Raw genomic sequence first — 14704 nt, 5'->3', positions numbered from 1 at the left:
CACGTTCCCCTGTGTCCACGCACTGGCCATCCTGGGAGACACCTACAGAGGATGTTCCTGCCCAGGGGGATGGATCTTCTCCAGGTGGATCTTCTCCAGGTGGACACGGAGCCAGAGCAGCTCCCGGGGCCTTTGGAGGAGATATTCCATATTTGCACACATTTATTAGAGATTTGGGGAAAAATCCTTCACAGAAGGGTTGTCCAGCCCTAAAAGGCTGCCCCAGGGCAAGGGCAGAGTCCCCATCCCAGAAAGTGTCCCAGAAATGTGTGGATGTGGCACGGTCAGTGGTGACCTTGCTGGTGCTAGGTAGGACTTTATCTCTGAGGGCTTTTCCAACCTGAACAATTCCATGGCTCAGGCTGTGTCACCTGCTCTGAGGGACACCAGGACTGGCTGGATTAGAGGAGTTTTTCTCATAAAACCTTCATCACCCTCCTGCGTGTTTTCCTCACACAGGGAACAGGAATTCTGCCCAAAATGCCAGCAAGGATCCCTTCACTGAGCTTTTCCCAGCACCATCTCACACAGATCCATGGAATGGTTTGGGTGGGAAGGGACATTAAAGGGACATTAAAACCCATCCAGTGCCACCCCTGCCATGGCAGGGACACCTTCCCCTGTCCCAGGGGTTTTTAGAATGGGGGCTCGGGGTCCAAAATGGAGGAATTTGGGCGTGCCTTGTCCTTCTTTCTCTTTCTTCCCAGCTCCATCTTCTGGGGGATGCTGGCATTTTGGAATGGTTTAGGGTAGGAACACGCTGTCTAACATAGGTGATAGGTATTGGAAAATAATTGCAAATAAAGCGCACGTAGTTTTTAGTATAAAAAGACAGGTTGCTCCAAGGCCTGTGCAGCCTGGCCTTGGGCACTGCCAGGATGCAGGGGCAGCCACAGCTGCTCTAGGAAATCCATCCCAGCCCTCCCCACCCTCACAGGAAGGAATTCCCCCTTGTCCTGGCACTCCATCCCTTGTCCCCAGCTCCTCTCCAGCTCTCCTGGAGCCCCTTCAGGCCCTGTTAGGGGCTCCAGGGTCTCCTTTCCCTTCTCCTCCCCAGCTGAGCACCCCCAGCTCTCCCAGCCTGGCTCCAGAGGGGCTCCAGCCTTTGAATCCACGCTGGGAGTGCCTGGAGCAGGGGTGTCCAGCAGGGACGTTTCCAGAGTTAATGGAGATGCAGAGACAGAGCTGAGCCATTGCAGGGCTGGCAGGTTTGGGAGCCTCCCTGTTCCCTCCCTGTTCCCTCTGTTTGATCCATGCAGGAGCCCAGGAGCTGCTTTGATGTGTCAGCCTGGCAGCAGGGCCTGTTCCAGCACGACTCTGCCAGATTCCTGCGGGAACAAAGCTGCACCTCAGCAGCTTCCAGAGGCTGGGACAGGCCCTGGGGCAGAGCAGGGACACCGAGGGACACAGAAGGACCCCCTCAGCATCAGAGGGAGCCCCTCAGCATCAGAGACACCCCCTGAGCATCAGAGACCCCCTCAGCATCAGAGACCCCTCAGCATCAGAGAGACCCCTTGGTATCAGAGAGACCCCCTCAGCATCAGAGGGAGCCCCTCAGCATCAGAGACACCCCCTGAGCATCAGAGACCCCTCAGCATCAGAGACCCCTCAGCATCAGAGAGACCCCTTGGTATCAGAGAGACCCCCTCAGCATCAGAGACCCCCTCAGCATCAGAGAGCCCCTCAGGTACAGAGAGACCCCTCAGCATCAGAGAGACCCCCTCAGCATCAGAGACCCCCTCAGCATCAGAGACCCCTCAGCATCAGAGAGACCCCTCCGCATCAGAGACCCCTCAGCATCAGAGACCCCTCGGCATCAGAGACCCCTCAGCATCAGAGGGAGCCCCTCAGCATCAGAGACACCCCCTCAGCATGAGACACCCCCTCAGCATCAGTTCCCCTGTCTTTCCCAGCAGTTCCAACCCAACCATCCAGCAGAATGGGTCATTCTGGGATGCTGGTGCCACCTCACAGGGCTGGCTCTGACCCCTGACCAACATGATGGGGGTTTGATCAATGATCCCATGTGCGTCCTGCCATGGAAACGTGGATCAGATCCCTCCTGAGCTCCCCTGCTCCACAGCAGGGTCCCCACACGAGTTTAGGCATCTCTGGCCTCAGAACTTCCTCACTCCCAATAAAACTGGCTCGGGGAGGATCCAAGGACGGAGCAGCTTTGTTAAACATCAGGATGGAATTCCAGGGGGCTGATAAGGAGCCTTTTATGATCTTGATTGAACTGGGATTGTCAGGTCAGAAGAGATAAGGTCTGAGAGCATTTTATATTCCCTGGAATCAGATCCCCACCCTGCATCACAACTCCAGCCCCTTCAAGTGGGCCCAGCTCCACAGGAACAAGGGTGCTCCACATCGACTCATTCCAAGGAAATTGAGCCATAAGAAACGGTGGCAAAGATTATGCCCATAATGATCCAGGGACTTCTGTGCAAGGGGGAAAACAAACCTGCCTCAGTTTGTTCCATAAGTGAATAAAATGGGAAACCTGAGGTGTTGAAATGAAATCCCAGAGAGGGATGAAGGAGCTCAATGAGAAGCTTCTCCACCAGAACCATCAGGGATAAAGCCTTGGGGACTCCAAGGAACCCTTCCCAGCTGGAATTTAAACCTGAGGGCCCATGGCCAAGGCACTTCCAGCGCTGACAGCCCAAGGAAGGGAACAGCCAAACTCTCCCTGTTTGTAACCCAACGGAGCAGGACCTGCCTGCAGCACATCAGGGAATCCTGGAATGGTTCGGGTGGGAAGGGAACTTAAAATCCATCCCATGCCAGCCCTGCCATGGCAGGGACACCTCCCACTGCCCCATGGGGCAGCCACAGCTGCTCTGGGTGATGCCCAGAGTGACCCCAGCCTCACCCTTGGCTCTGTGCTGGGACCCCAGCCTCACCCTTGGCTCTGTGCTGGGACCCCAGCCTCATCCTTGGCTCTGTGCTGGGACCCCAGCCTCACCCTTGGCTCTGTGGTTGAACCCCAGCCTCACCCTTGGCTCTGTGCTGGGACCCCAGCCTCACCCTTGGCTCTGTGGTTGGACCCCAGCCTCACCCTTGGCTCTGTGGTTGGACCCCAGCCTCACCCTTGGCTCTGTGCTGGGACCCCAGCCTCACCCTTGGCTCTGTGGTTGGACCCCAGCCTCACCCTTGGCTCTGTGGTTGGACCCCAGCCTCACCCTTGGCTCTGTGCTGGGACCCCAGCCTCACCCTTGGATCTGTGGTTGGACCCCAGCCTCACCCTTGGCTCTGTGCTTGGTTTTCCCACCAGGGCTCTGCTGCCCTCCCAGTTCACCTCCCCAGTCCAACCTTTGCCCCAGAACAGGCGACACTGGGAGGGAAGAGCCAAACTCGCAGAGTGTGTTTGGGCTGGGGCTGCTCTTTTCCCAGCTCCCCACAATCAGATTCCCAGGTGCCCACAGGTTGCCACCTCTCCCTTTTCGGCTGTAATTCCAAAGTGACAGGAGGAGCAAGAAGGAACCTGCCCTGAGCTGAGCCAAGGGAGCCCAAAGCTCTGCCCTGGGACCTGCAGGGACAAGTTCCCGGGCCCTGCTGCCAACTCCCAGCTCCTGAGGTGGGTCCCTGCACTCCTGGGCTGCTTGGATTAAACTGGAAATTGAAATAATCCATTTTTTGCCATGTCCCCAGTCCCAGGGTGGGCTTTAATGTCCCCAGGGACATTTTCCACAATCCCAAGGCGCTCCAAGCCCTGTCCAGCTTGGCCCTGAACACCTCCCAGGATGGAGCAGCCATGATTTAACACTGACAGAATTATCCTCCATTTTCCCAGCCAGGAATTGCCAGGGGTGGGAGCTGTCCATGCCTCAGCACCAAAGCCAAACACAGCTGAACAAACTCGGAGAAAGCCTTTTATGGACATGATCCAGCTGTGGTTTAGAGAGTCCCTTTGAGGAAATGCAACTCCATTTGCTGAAGTCCAGCCCAGTTCTAGGAAGGGGGAAGTCACGGAAACTTCTAAATGTGGTAAATTGGGGAAGCAGAGAATGAAATCCTGGATGAGCTGCTGGGGGGACTCATCCCTTCCAGGGCCAGGGCTGGGAATGGAAAGGAATCCCAGCTGAGCTGAGGAGTCTGAAGAATTCCTTCTGCTCCAAGGGCTCAGGAAAAGCAGCCATGGAAATGGCACAATGACACAGAATCATGGAATGGCTTGGGTTGGAAAAGCCCTCTGAGACCATGGAGTCCACCCATGCCCCAGCACAGCCAAGGCCACCCCTGGCCTGTCCCCAGGTGCCACACCCACACAGATGTGACATCCCCCCAGGGCTGGGACTCCCTCTCCAGCTGTGTCAGGAGGTTCTGGATGGGGAAGGGAGCAGCTCCAGGGCATTTGGTGCTCTCAGGTTGTTTCCTCTGGCCACTCTCCAGTTCCTGCCTGGGCCCAGAGTTCCACTTTTCCCAGGGATTGTGTCATTTGTGCTCACTCAGCACAGGAAACTGGGAGACAGCAAAGTGTCCCTTAGAGGAAGTGACATCGAGTGCCACAGGAGTGACAGTAAAGAGAAATCCAAAATAAAAATAAAAAAGGATCTCATTGATTCCAACCCAATTCCACTTCCCCCAAGGGCTGGAAGCAGCTGCAGAACCACCTGGAAAGTGGGAGCTCCAACATCTGAATTTTGATGCTTCAGCTCCCCTGCCTCAATTCCTCCATGCAAGGAAGGGGAGGGGGAGTCTTAATGAGCCCCAGCACTTGGCAGGGCACTAATTAATCCCTGCAGGGATTATTGGGAACAGGGCACAGCGCTGAGCCCAGGCTCCAGATCAGCTCCTCAGGTTCTCCCTCTCAAAAGCGCTGTGCAATCACACAGCCAGGATTCCCCATCAGGGAATCAAACCCATTCTGGGGATGGAAAAACTGAGGAAAGCTGGGCTGGAGGCTGGGAACAATCCCACAGTTTAGGAACAATCCCAAAGCTTGGGAACAATCCCAGAGCTCTGAGCTCAGGAACAATCCCAAAGCTTGGAGCTCGGGAACAATCCCAAAGCTTGGGAACAATCCCAAAACTCGGGAGCAATCCCAAAGCTCAGGAACAATCCCAAAGCTCAGGAACAATCCCAAAGCTCAAGAACAATTCCAGAGCTCAGGAACAATCCCAAAGGTCAGGGACAATCTCAAAGCTTGGGAAAAATCCCAAGGTTTGGGAACAAGCCCAAAGCTTAGGAACCATTCCAAAGCTCAGAGCTTGGGAACAATCCCAAAGCTTAGGAACCATTCCAAAGCTCAGGAACCATCCCAAAGCTCAGAGCTTGGGAATAATCCCAAAGCTCAGGTACAATCCCAAAGCTCAGGAACCACCCCCAAGCTCAGAGCTCAGGAACCATTCCAAAGCTCAGGAACCATCCCAAAGCTCAGAGCTCAGGAACTACCCCAAAGCTTGGAAATAATCCCAAAGCTCAAGAACAATCCCAAAGCTCAGGAACAATCCCAAATCTTGGGGACAATCCCAAAACTCGAAACTCGGGAGCAATTCCCAAGCACAGGCAGATGCTCCAGGGCAGCTCTGCACTCCCAGGGAAGCTCCTGCTCCCTCAGCAGCAGCAGACAGCCCTGGCAGGTCCATCCTGGGACCAGGGACATCCCTCTCCTGCCCTGCTCCAGGTGTCCTGGAGGCCCAAGGGAACCGAGTCAGGTTCCCCAGGGCAGCTGGGGCTGCCCCTGGATCCCCGAAGTGCCCAGGCCAGGCTGGATGGGGCTGGGAGCAGCCTGGGACAGGGGGAGGTGTCCCATGCCAGGGGTGGGGTGGCAATATCAGGAGTCCCTTCCCAGCCAAACCCTTCCCCGAGTCCAGGTCCTCCATCTCCCCATGACCATTCCTTCTCCATGAGGAGCCAGCACAGAGCTTTGCTGCTGTCCAAGGAGCAGGTGTGGGCTTCACCCCCAGCTGGAACTTCCCTCTGTCCCACCCTCAGGAAAACTGGGAGCACATTTTGGGGATATGGGAAATGCAGAGTGTTAAACACAGAATTCTCCAGCTCCTTGCTGCAGCTGGGATCTCCTCCAGGCTCTGCCATGGCTGCATCCCAGAGCTGTTCCCACCTCTCCAGTCCCAACACCTCCCTGAACAGCAGGAGCTGAAAGGAAAATCAAAGTGATCTTTCCTCCTCTTTGCTGAAGGACTGGCTCCATGCTGAGCTCTGCAGTATCCTGGGATCACAGATCCAGCTGGAAAAGCCCTCAGAGATGACTGAGTCCAACCATCAGCACAGCACCACCTTGGTCATCCCTGACCATGTCCCCAAGTGCCACCTCCCCACTTTTCTTGGGCATTCCCAGGGATGGGGACTCCCCACTGCCCTGGGCAGCCCCTTCCACTGCTTTACAACCCTTTCCAGGAAGGAATTTTCTCAATATCCAACCCAAACTTCCCCTGGTACAACTTGAGGCTGTTTTTCCCTTGTTCCCTGGTAGCAGATCCCAAATCCCCCCTGGCTCTGCTCTCAGGGAATTGGGGAGAGGGAGAGGGTCCCCCCTGAACCTCCTTTTCTCCAGGCTGAGCACAGGGACTCGTTTTGACCATTCTGAGCTGTATTTGTGGCAAAACCCAAAGGATTTGGCTGTGCCAAAGCCAAGCCAAGCAGAGCAAATTCTGGAGCCGGGCCACTCCTGAGCCTTATCAGCAATTCCAAAGTCCAGGAATGAGAGATAAGGAACCACTGTGCAGTTACAGACACACCAGACATGGACAGCATGGAAAAGCTGGAAAAAGAGGAAGTATAAAGTCCATAAAAATAAAATAGAAATTAGCAACTCCATAAAAATGAAATAGGAATTATCCACTCCAACCCACACTGCTCCCTCAAAGAGCAGCCCAGGAGGATTCCCCAGGCACATCCTGGGGGGATTCCCAGGAAATAAGGAAATAAGGAACATGAACCAGGGTCTCTCTGAAGGAGAAGATCCTTCCAGCTAGGTGCAGGGACAATTTGGGAGGCACCTTCCTAGCAACTCTTCCTAGAATTTTTCACAGGGAAGCACGAAAATCCCCAAAGGAAAAAGAAAGGCAGAAATTCTTCCCCCTTTAAGAGCAGGGACAGTGCTGGGCTTAGTTCAGAAACGTTTCAAAGGTGAAAGAAAAACAGCACCAAATATTGACACAAGGGAAGGGAAACATTCCAGGGGGGAAGGGTGTGGGATGCACGATCCTCCAGTGCCCCCAGCTGGGAAAGAGCAGCTGAGCAGGAGCAAAGGCAGGAAAACAGGGTGTGAGTGACAGCCTGGAGTCAGCAGAGCTTCCCCAGAGCTCCTGGGATGCCAGGGAGCTGCTCAGTTCCCAAAGGGATTCACGTACTGGAGAAGCTGCAGGATCCCTGGGCAAGTTGCATTTATGGAAACAGCCTCAAAGTTTTCCTGCAATCCTGCTCAGGATCATGGAATGGTTTGGGTGGGAAGGGACCTTAAAATCCATCCCATGAATCCCATCCCATCCCATCCCATCCCATCCCATCCCATCCCATCCCATCCCATCCCATCCCATCCCATCCCATCCCATCCCATCCCATCCCATCCCAGGGACACCTTGCACTGTCCCAGGCCGCTCCAAGCCCTGTCCAGCCTGGCCTTGGGCACTTCCAGGGATCCAGGGGCAGCCACAGCTGCTCTGGGAAACCCATCCCAGGGCCTCCCCACCCTCACAGCCAATTCCATCACAATCTCCCATCCATCCCTGCCCTCTGGCAGTGAGAAGCCATTCCCTGTGTCCTATTCCTCCACCCCTTGTCCCCAGTTCATCTCCAGCTCTCGTGAAGCCCCTTTAGGCACCAGAAGGGGCTTCAAGATTTCCTTTTCCCTTTCCTTTTCCCTTTCCTTTTCCCTTTCCTTTTCCCTTTCCTTTTCCCTTTCCTTTTCCCTTTCCTTTTCCCTTCCCTTCCCTTCCCTTCCCTTCCCTTCCCTTCCCTTCCCTTCCCTTCCCTTCCCTTCCCTTCCCTTCCCTTCCCTTCCCTTCCCTTCCCTTCCCTTCCCTTCCCTTCCCTTCCCTTCCCTTCCCTTCCCTCTCCCCACAGAGGAACCAAGGAATTCCCAGTAAGGACAAGGCCAAATCCACCCAGGTGTTCCCCTGCTCACCTGGGCAGCAGCAGTGACACTCGAGCACCACCTCCTGGAGGTGCCACCTCCTTCCCTCGGGAATGGAGCTCACCTGGAACAAGGCTCAGGACACCCCCGGCCTTCCCTCGCTCCCACTGCAGCAAGGAAAAGTGGAAGTACAACAGAATTACCAGCTCAGGTGCTGAAAGGGATGGGAATAAAAACGGGATTGAAAACGCCAACACAGATTTTGGGATAAAATTCAGTGATTTTTATTCCAGGATATCATTCCCAAGAGCACTCACTGTTAGGGATGAACCCCTGTCCTGGAGAGTTCAGCCAGGGCTGCTGGGGCCAGGGAGGGGATTGGGGATTGTCCTGCAGGTGCCTCAGCCCAGCCCTGGGGGAGCTTTGGGTGCATTTTGGGAAATGTTCCTCGTCCAGAGGGGAACAGGTCCCCAGGGAATGATGACAGCCCCAGGAAAGCAGAGCTCAGAGTGCTGGGATTTTGGGATCAGGGGGAGTTTTGGGTTGGTCCCTTCCAACTCAGGGTACTCCATGACTCTGTGATCCTTGTGGGTCTCTTCCAACTCTGATTATTCCATAATTCTGGAGGTCAGGGAGTGCTTGGACAACACTCTCAGGCACTGGGTGGGATTCTGGGATGTCCTGTGCGGGGCCAGGAGTTGGAGTTGATGATCCAGGTGGGTCCCTTCCAACTCTGGATGTTCCATGACTCTGAGATCCTCACAGGTCCCCTTCAGCTCTGGATATTCCATGATTCTGGAGGTCTGGCAATGTCTGGATAACTTGGGCATCGGGATTTTAGGATTTTTTTTGCGATGTCCTGTGCAGGGCCAGGAGCTGGACTGGAGGATCCTTGTGAGGCTGCTCCAGTCAGGACATTCTACATTCCCTAGGGCCTGTTCCCTGGCATTCCAGGAACAGCAGCACTGTCTGGCAGGGTGGGTTTCAGGTGGGATCAATAATTCACCTTGGCTGGGCCAGGTGAGGCCACACCTGGATCCAGGGCATGCCTCTGAGGGACTGGAATCCCAGGGAATATTCTTGATACAAGTGGAAAGCATATATAGGAACTTGGATTCCAGGAACACTTCCTTGAACAACCTCCCACCCCACAAAATTGGTGCTCCCTGAGCACCTGGAGTGGATCCCCCATGTGGCAGCAGCTCTGTGGCCACAGAGAGAGGCACAACCTTGCCAGGCACGGCTCTGGGGAAGGCTGTGAGAAGATAAGAATGAGAAACAACTCTTATCTCCACCCGCTGCACCCGCTGTTGTGAACATATGGAACGGTTTGGATGGGAAGGGACCTTAAAATCCATCCCATGCCATCCCCAGGGACACCTTCCACTCTCCCAGGCTGCTCCATGTGGAATGTGTTGTGGAGATCTGTTTATCAAATGGCGCTTTCTTAACCAACCATCCCAAAAATTCACTCCCAGACATTCCTTGGCCCAGATTCCCACAGGAAGCCAAGGTGCAGTCTCAGCAGGGATTTGGTGTGGGATCTCAGCACCTCAGGACTGATGTGCAGAGTAGCCGAGACCACCCTTGGGGGGCTCGGGAGTCCTGGAACGTTGCCAGAAGTGTCTGGTGGCAGGACTTTGATCCTACACAGGAGACGACACCTGTATGAGGATGGGAGGATTTCACTGGGGTGAATGGTGAAGGGATAAGTTAATTAGAGTGTAAAACACAGGGTTTAGGATTTCTGTACAGGGGGGTCTAAAGAAGTAAGATAGAGGAATTGGGGCGTGTCCTGTTCTTCTTCTTCTTCTTCTTGGCCTCCATCTTCTGTGGTGATGGTGGCACTTTGGGATTGGTTATTACTAGAAGTGCACCGGTTAATAAGGGTAGAAGGTATTGGGGAAAAATGATAAATATTGTATACGTAACTTCGAGTATAAAGATAAGTGACCGCCCCGGGGGCTCGCAGTGTGCCCATGGCTGACTTGCTGTGCAGACCTCTGTCGGGCTGAAAGAAAATCTTTTAGATAAACAATTAATAAACACCGAGACCGAGAAAAGATCAGAAGTCTCTCCTCGTCCTTTGAAGCGCCGGGCTGTCCAAGGCCCCCCTGGGCCTTTCCAGGTCACCCAAACAGCCGAGAAACCGACAATTTGGGATTTCCCAGCTCTGCCCCGCAGCTCCTCAGTCAGAGCCCTGGGCACGGGCAGCCGTGGACCTGAAGAGCAGCAGGCTCCTGTCCCAGGAGGTGCTGCCGAAGGAGCGGACGAGCTCCATGGCGCACTCCTGGGTCAGGATGCGGGTGACGCTCTCGGCCATGTCCCCGTTGATCCGCAGCGACCGGAAGTGCTCGAAGTCGCGGCGGCCCAGCCTGCGCAGCCGGCGCGCGGCCGCCCGGTAGCACCTCCAGGGCTGGGGCTCCACCAGCAGGAAGGTGCAGAGCGAGGCCAGCAGGGCCAGGAAGTCCAGCAGGCCCCGGTCGCCGTGGTTCAGGTGGATCCACATGGTCACGGACATGCAGAAGCCGATGTCGAAGGAGGAGCGGCCGAAGCGCTGCAGGAAGGAGCTCAGGAAGGGCTCCCTGGCCCCCGGGTCCATGATGTCCAGGCTGGCAAAGGAGATGGAGGCAGGGAAGGGGCTGCTCTGCTGGGCCCTCCGGATCAGCTCGGGGTCGATGTCACAGCACAGCAGCTTCAGCTCCTTGTCGGCTCCTGGTGGCTCCGGGCTGGAACTGCTGTCCTGGAGCCCCAGCAGGTGCTGGTACAGAGCCACGCTGAGCTCCTGCAGGAGGAAAACAGGAGTTCAGGGAGCTCCCCAGAGCTTCTTCTCAGGGGTGTCCAAAGGAAAATCTGACCAAGATCAGCAAAAGGTCTGTCCTGGGAGCCCTGAGCACCTGGAGTGAATCCCCCATGGGGCAGCAGCACAGAGAGAGGCACAAGCTTGCCAGGCATGGTTGTGGGAAAGGCTGTAGGTGAGCTCCTGCAGGAGGAAAACAGGGGTTCAGGGAGCTCCCCAGAGCTTCTTCTCATGGGTGGCCAAAGGAAAATCTGACCAAGATGTGCCCTGGGAGCCCTGAGCATCAAGAGTGGATCCCCCACGGGGCATCAGCTCTGGCCACAGAGAGAGGCACAAAAGTCTGAGAAGCTGAGAGAACAGAATAAGAAACAATTCTTATCTGTTGTAAATCTGTACAATGTGTTGTGGAGATTTTTTTACCAAAGGGTGGTTTCTTAATTAACCAATGGTGATGGTATTTTAATTAGAGGATCAGTTAGGTACACCTGTAGTGAAGTAGGGTATGAAAAAGCAATGGGTTTCTTAATAAAGAAATAAATGAATATATAAATAAATGAATATATATATAAATGTATATGTAGATAAATGTACATATAAAGAAATGAATATATAAAGAAATGGATCTTTAACCTTCTGTGAGTGCATGGAGTCTGTGTAACTTATCACAGTTATTATTACAGGGGATGCCCCAGTGCTGACACCCCCACAGTGGGGCCCTGCTCCAAAAACAAAATCCTGGGATGCTCTGGGCTGAGGAACCCAGCTCATCCCCTCCAGCCCTGCCATGGGACACCTTCCATAGAGCAGCAGGCTCCAAGCCCCTGGAATGTCCAGGCCCCCAGCCTGGAATCTCTTTGCATAGTGCATACTGATGGAAAATTAATTAATCCTTAATTAAAGGAGATCCCATGGAGCTCCTGGAGCTGCAGGCCTCCAGGAATGTCCTCTGCCGGTGGCAGGTGCCTCTCACTGACCTGCTCCACCTGCTCACCCAGAATGGGATCTGGAACTGTCCCTGGCAATGCCTCAGGGAATTCCAAGCCCCGGGAGCAGCAGCACTGTCCCAGCAGGGTGGGATCAATAATTCACCTTGGCTGGGCCAGGTGAGGCCACACCCGGATGCAGGGCAGGCCTGCAATGCGTGTGGAGCTGGGAACGGAGCTGGGAAAGGGCTGCAGCACCAGTCAGAGCTGGAGATCCCTGAGGGGAGCTGGGCTCTCATGTGGGACCTCCTCACCCTCCAGCCTGAGCAGGAGGTGGAGCAGGAGGGGTCAGGAGCTGCTCCCAGGAGAGAATGAGAGGAGGCAGAGCCCAGGGGAGGTTTGGGTTCGATTTTAGGGGAAATTCCTCATGGAAAGGGCTGGGCAGGGGAGGAGCCCCCATTCCCAGAGGGAATTACACACCCAGGACAAGGATTCTTCCCAGTCTGCCCCACTCCTCCCAGTGACTGTCCCAGTGCTCCCAATCCTCCCACACGCTGGGCACAGTGCTCCCCATCCCTCCCAGTGCTCCCAGTACTCCTCACCAGTGCTCCCAGTACTCCCCACCAGTGCCCCCATCCCTCCCAGTGCTCCCAGTACTCCCCACCAGTGCCCCCATCCCTCCCAGTGCTCCCAGCACTCCCCACCAGTGCCTCCCCACCATTCCCGTCTGCCTCCCTGGGCTCCTCCATTTCCCCCAGTCTCTGCCTTTCCCTGCATTCCCAGTTTGGCCCATTGCCCTCCCTCATTCCCCACCAGTGTTCCCAGTCTGCCCCAGACCAGACCAGTGCCTCATCCCAGCCTTTCCCATGGTTACACTGGGGGTGCCCAGGACCCCCACAGGCTGCAGCTCAGAGAGGTTTTAGAGCAAAAAAAAAAATGCAAGTTCCCAGTTCAAGGGGGGGTTAAGAGGAGGGGAGGTTCAGGTTGAAGGCCCTGGTGCAGGTTTGGGGTTGGCACAGCAACTGGATTGTCCCCCAGTGCCCCCCAGTCTGTCCCAGTGCCCTCCAGTCTGTCCCAGTGCCAATTTGTGTCCCCCAGCAGTGCCTCCCCAGTGCATCCCAGTGCCCCCAGTACAACCCCCAGTCTGTCCCAGTGCCAACTCGTGCCTCCCCAGTGTGTCCCAGTGCCCCCAGTACCCCGCAGTCTGTCCCAGTGCCACCAATGCCTCCCAGTGTGTCCTAGTGCCCCCAGTGTGTCCCAGTGCCCCCAGTGCCCCCAGTGTGTCCCAGTGCCCCCAGTGCCCCCCAGTGTGTCCCAGTGCCAACTCGTGCCTCCCCAGTGTGTCCCAGTGCCCCCCAGTGCCTCCAATGCCTCCCAGTGTGTCCCAGTGCCAACTCGTGCCCCCCAGCAGGGCCATCCCAGTGCCCCCAGTACCAGGGGACTGCCAGTCTGCCCCAGTGCCCCCACCAGTGCCTCCCAGTACCCCACACCAGTCTGTACCAGCGTCCCCCAGGACCCCACGACACGATTTCCCAGTCTGTCCCAGTGTCCCCAACACCCCAAACTGGGCTGCTGTCCCCACCCCGTTCCCCCCGGGGCGCCCCAAACCCGGCTGCGTGTGGCGCCCTCACCCCGGAGTTGCAGCCCACATCGAGCCCGAGCAGCGGGCGGGTGGCCGCGGGGAAGAGGCTGCGCAGGAGCCCTTGGGGCAGGAGGCTGATGCGGCCCTCGGGCGGGTGGAAGCGGGAATAGTTCGGGAAGTTCCCGTACGGAGCCGCGCCGGGCTCGGGGCCGCCCCGGCTGATGGGCGCCGCCATCTTGGCACCGCTCCCCGCGCCCGGCGGGAACCGCAACCGGAGAGAAACGTTCCGGGGCAGAAACGTTCCGGGGCTGAAATGTCCGGAGTTGGGACAGGGACAGGGGACACAGGGACAGGGACAGGGACAGGGACAGGGACAGGGACAGGGGACACAGGGACAGGGACAGGGACAGGGACAGGGACAGGGACAGGGGACACAGGGACAGGGACGGGGACAGGGACAGGGACAGGGACAGGGGACACAGGGACAGGGACAGGGACAGGGACAGGGACAGGGACAGGGACAGAGGACGCAGGGACAGGGACGGGGACAGGGACAGGGACGGGGAGAGGGACAGGGACGGGGACACGGGGTGGGGATGGGGATGGGGACAGGGACAGGGACAGGGACGGGGACAGGGACAGGGGACAGGGGCAGGGGACAAGGACAGGGGACAAGGACAGGGACAGGGGACAGGGACAAGGACAGGGACAGGGACAGGGACAGGGGATGGGGCAGGGACAGGGGATGGGATAGGGACAAGGGACAGGGGCAGGGGACAAGGACAGGGACAGGGGACAGGGGACACGGGACAGCGCCACCAGGGCAGCCACAGCCCCTTGGGGGGAAAAGGAGAGACTTTTGACATTTTGTGTAAAGAACCCTGTGAAAAAAGCCACTCATTTGTTTTTAAAAATGTAAAAGTTTAATAGTAATAAAATGGTTATAAAAATAGTAATATAATTAGAGTAATAATAATTTGGACAATTTGAATTGGGACAATATGAGACAATAGAGACAAAGAGTTACAGACAGTACCCGGACTGGCTATTTTTTCTGGACAAAATAAGCCCAAAAAGGACCCACGTTAACAGAGGATTAACCCTTAAATGCAACAGCCTGTTGCATATTCATACACCTCATCCGTGATGCATAAATTCCACCCAAACACAGGATTCTGTCTGGGCAGTGTCAGCTTCTTCCTCTGAATCCTGACAGCACCTTCGAGTCTGAGCAAGGTGGGAAGAAGTTCGTTTCTCCTGATAATGGAGCAATAAATTCTCTTTCTCTGAAAGATTTTAGTGTGCTGTGGTTGCTATCTCGCTGCGAGTTCTCTCTTTAGAAAAAAAGTATCTTACAT

At 55.8% G+C, this 14704-nt stretch overlaps 1 protein-coding gene across 1 annotated transcript; it reads right to left on the bottom strand.

The window, feature by feature from the left end:
- Window positions 1-8301: 8301 nt before the first annotated feature.
- Window positions 8302-13614, bottom strand: BCDIN3D (BCDIN3 domain containing RNA methyltransferase). Its single transcript, XM_063147828.1, has 2 exons — window positions 13396-13614; window positions 8302-10826 (listed from the first exon to the last, which is right to left on the bottom strand). The coding sequence occupies exons 1-2, from the start codon at window positions 13579-13581 to the stop codon at window positions 10230-10232; spliced, it is 783 nt and encodes a 260-aa protein (XP_063003898.1). The 5' UTR covers window positions 13582-13614; the 3' UTR covers window positions 8302-10229.
- Window positions 13615-14704: the final 1090 nt, after the last annotated feature.

The sequence above is a fragment of the Melospiza melodia genome, unplaced genomic scaffold, assembly GCF_035770615.1.
Source record: "Melospiza melodia melodia isolate bMelMel2 unplaced genomic scaffold, bMelMel2.pri scaffold_51, whole genome shotgun sequence".
Taxonomy (NCBI): domain Eukaryota; kingdom Metazoa; phylum Chordata; class Aves; order Passeriformes; family Passerellidae; genus Melospiza; species Melospiza melodia.
This window is presented reverse-complemented; position numbering and strand designations above follow the sequence as displayed.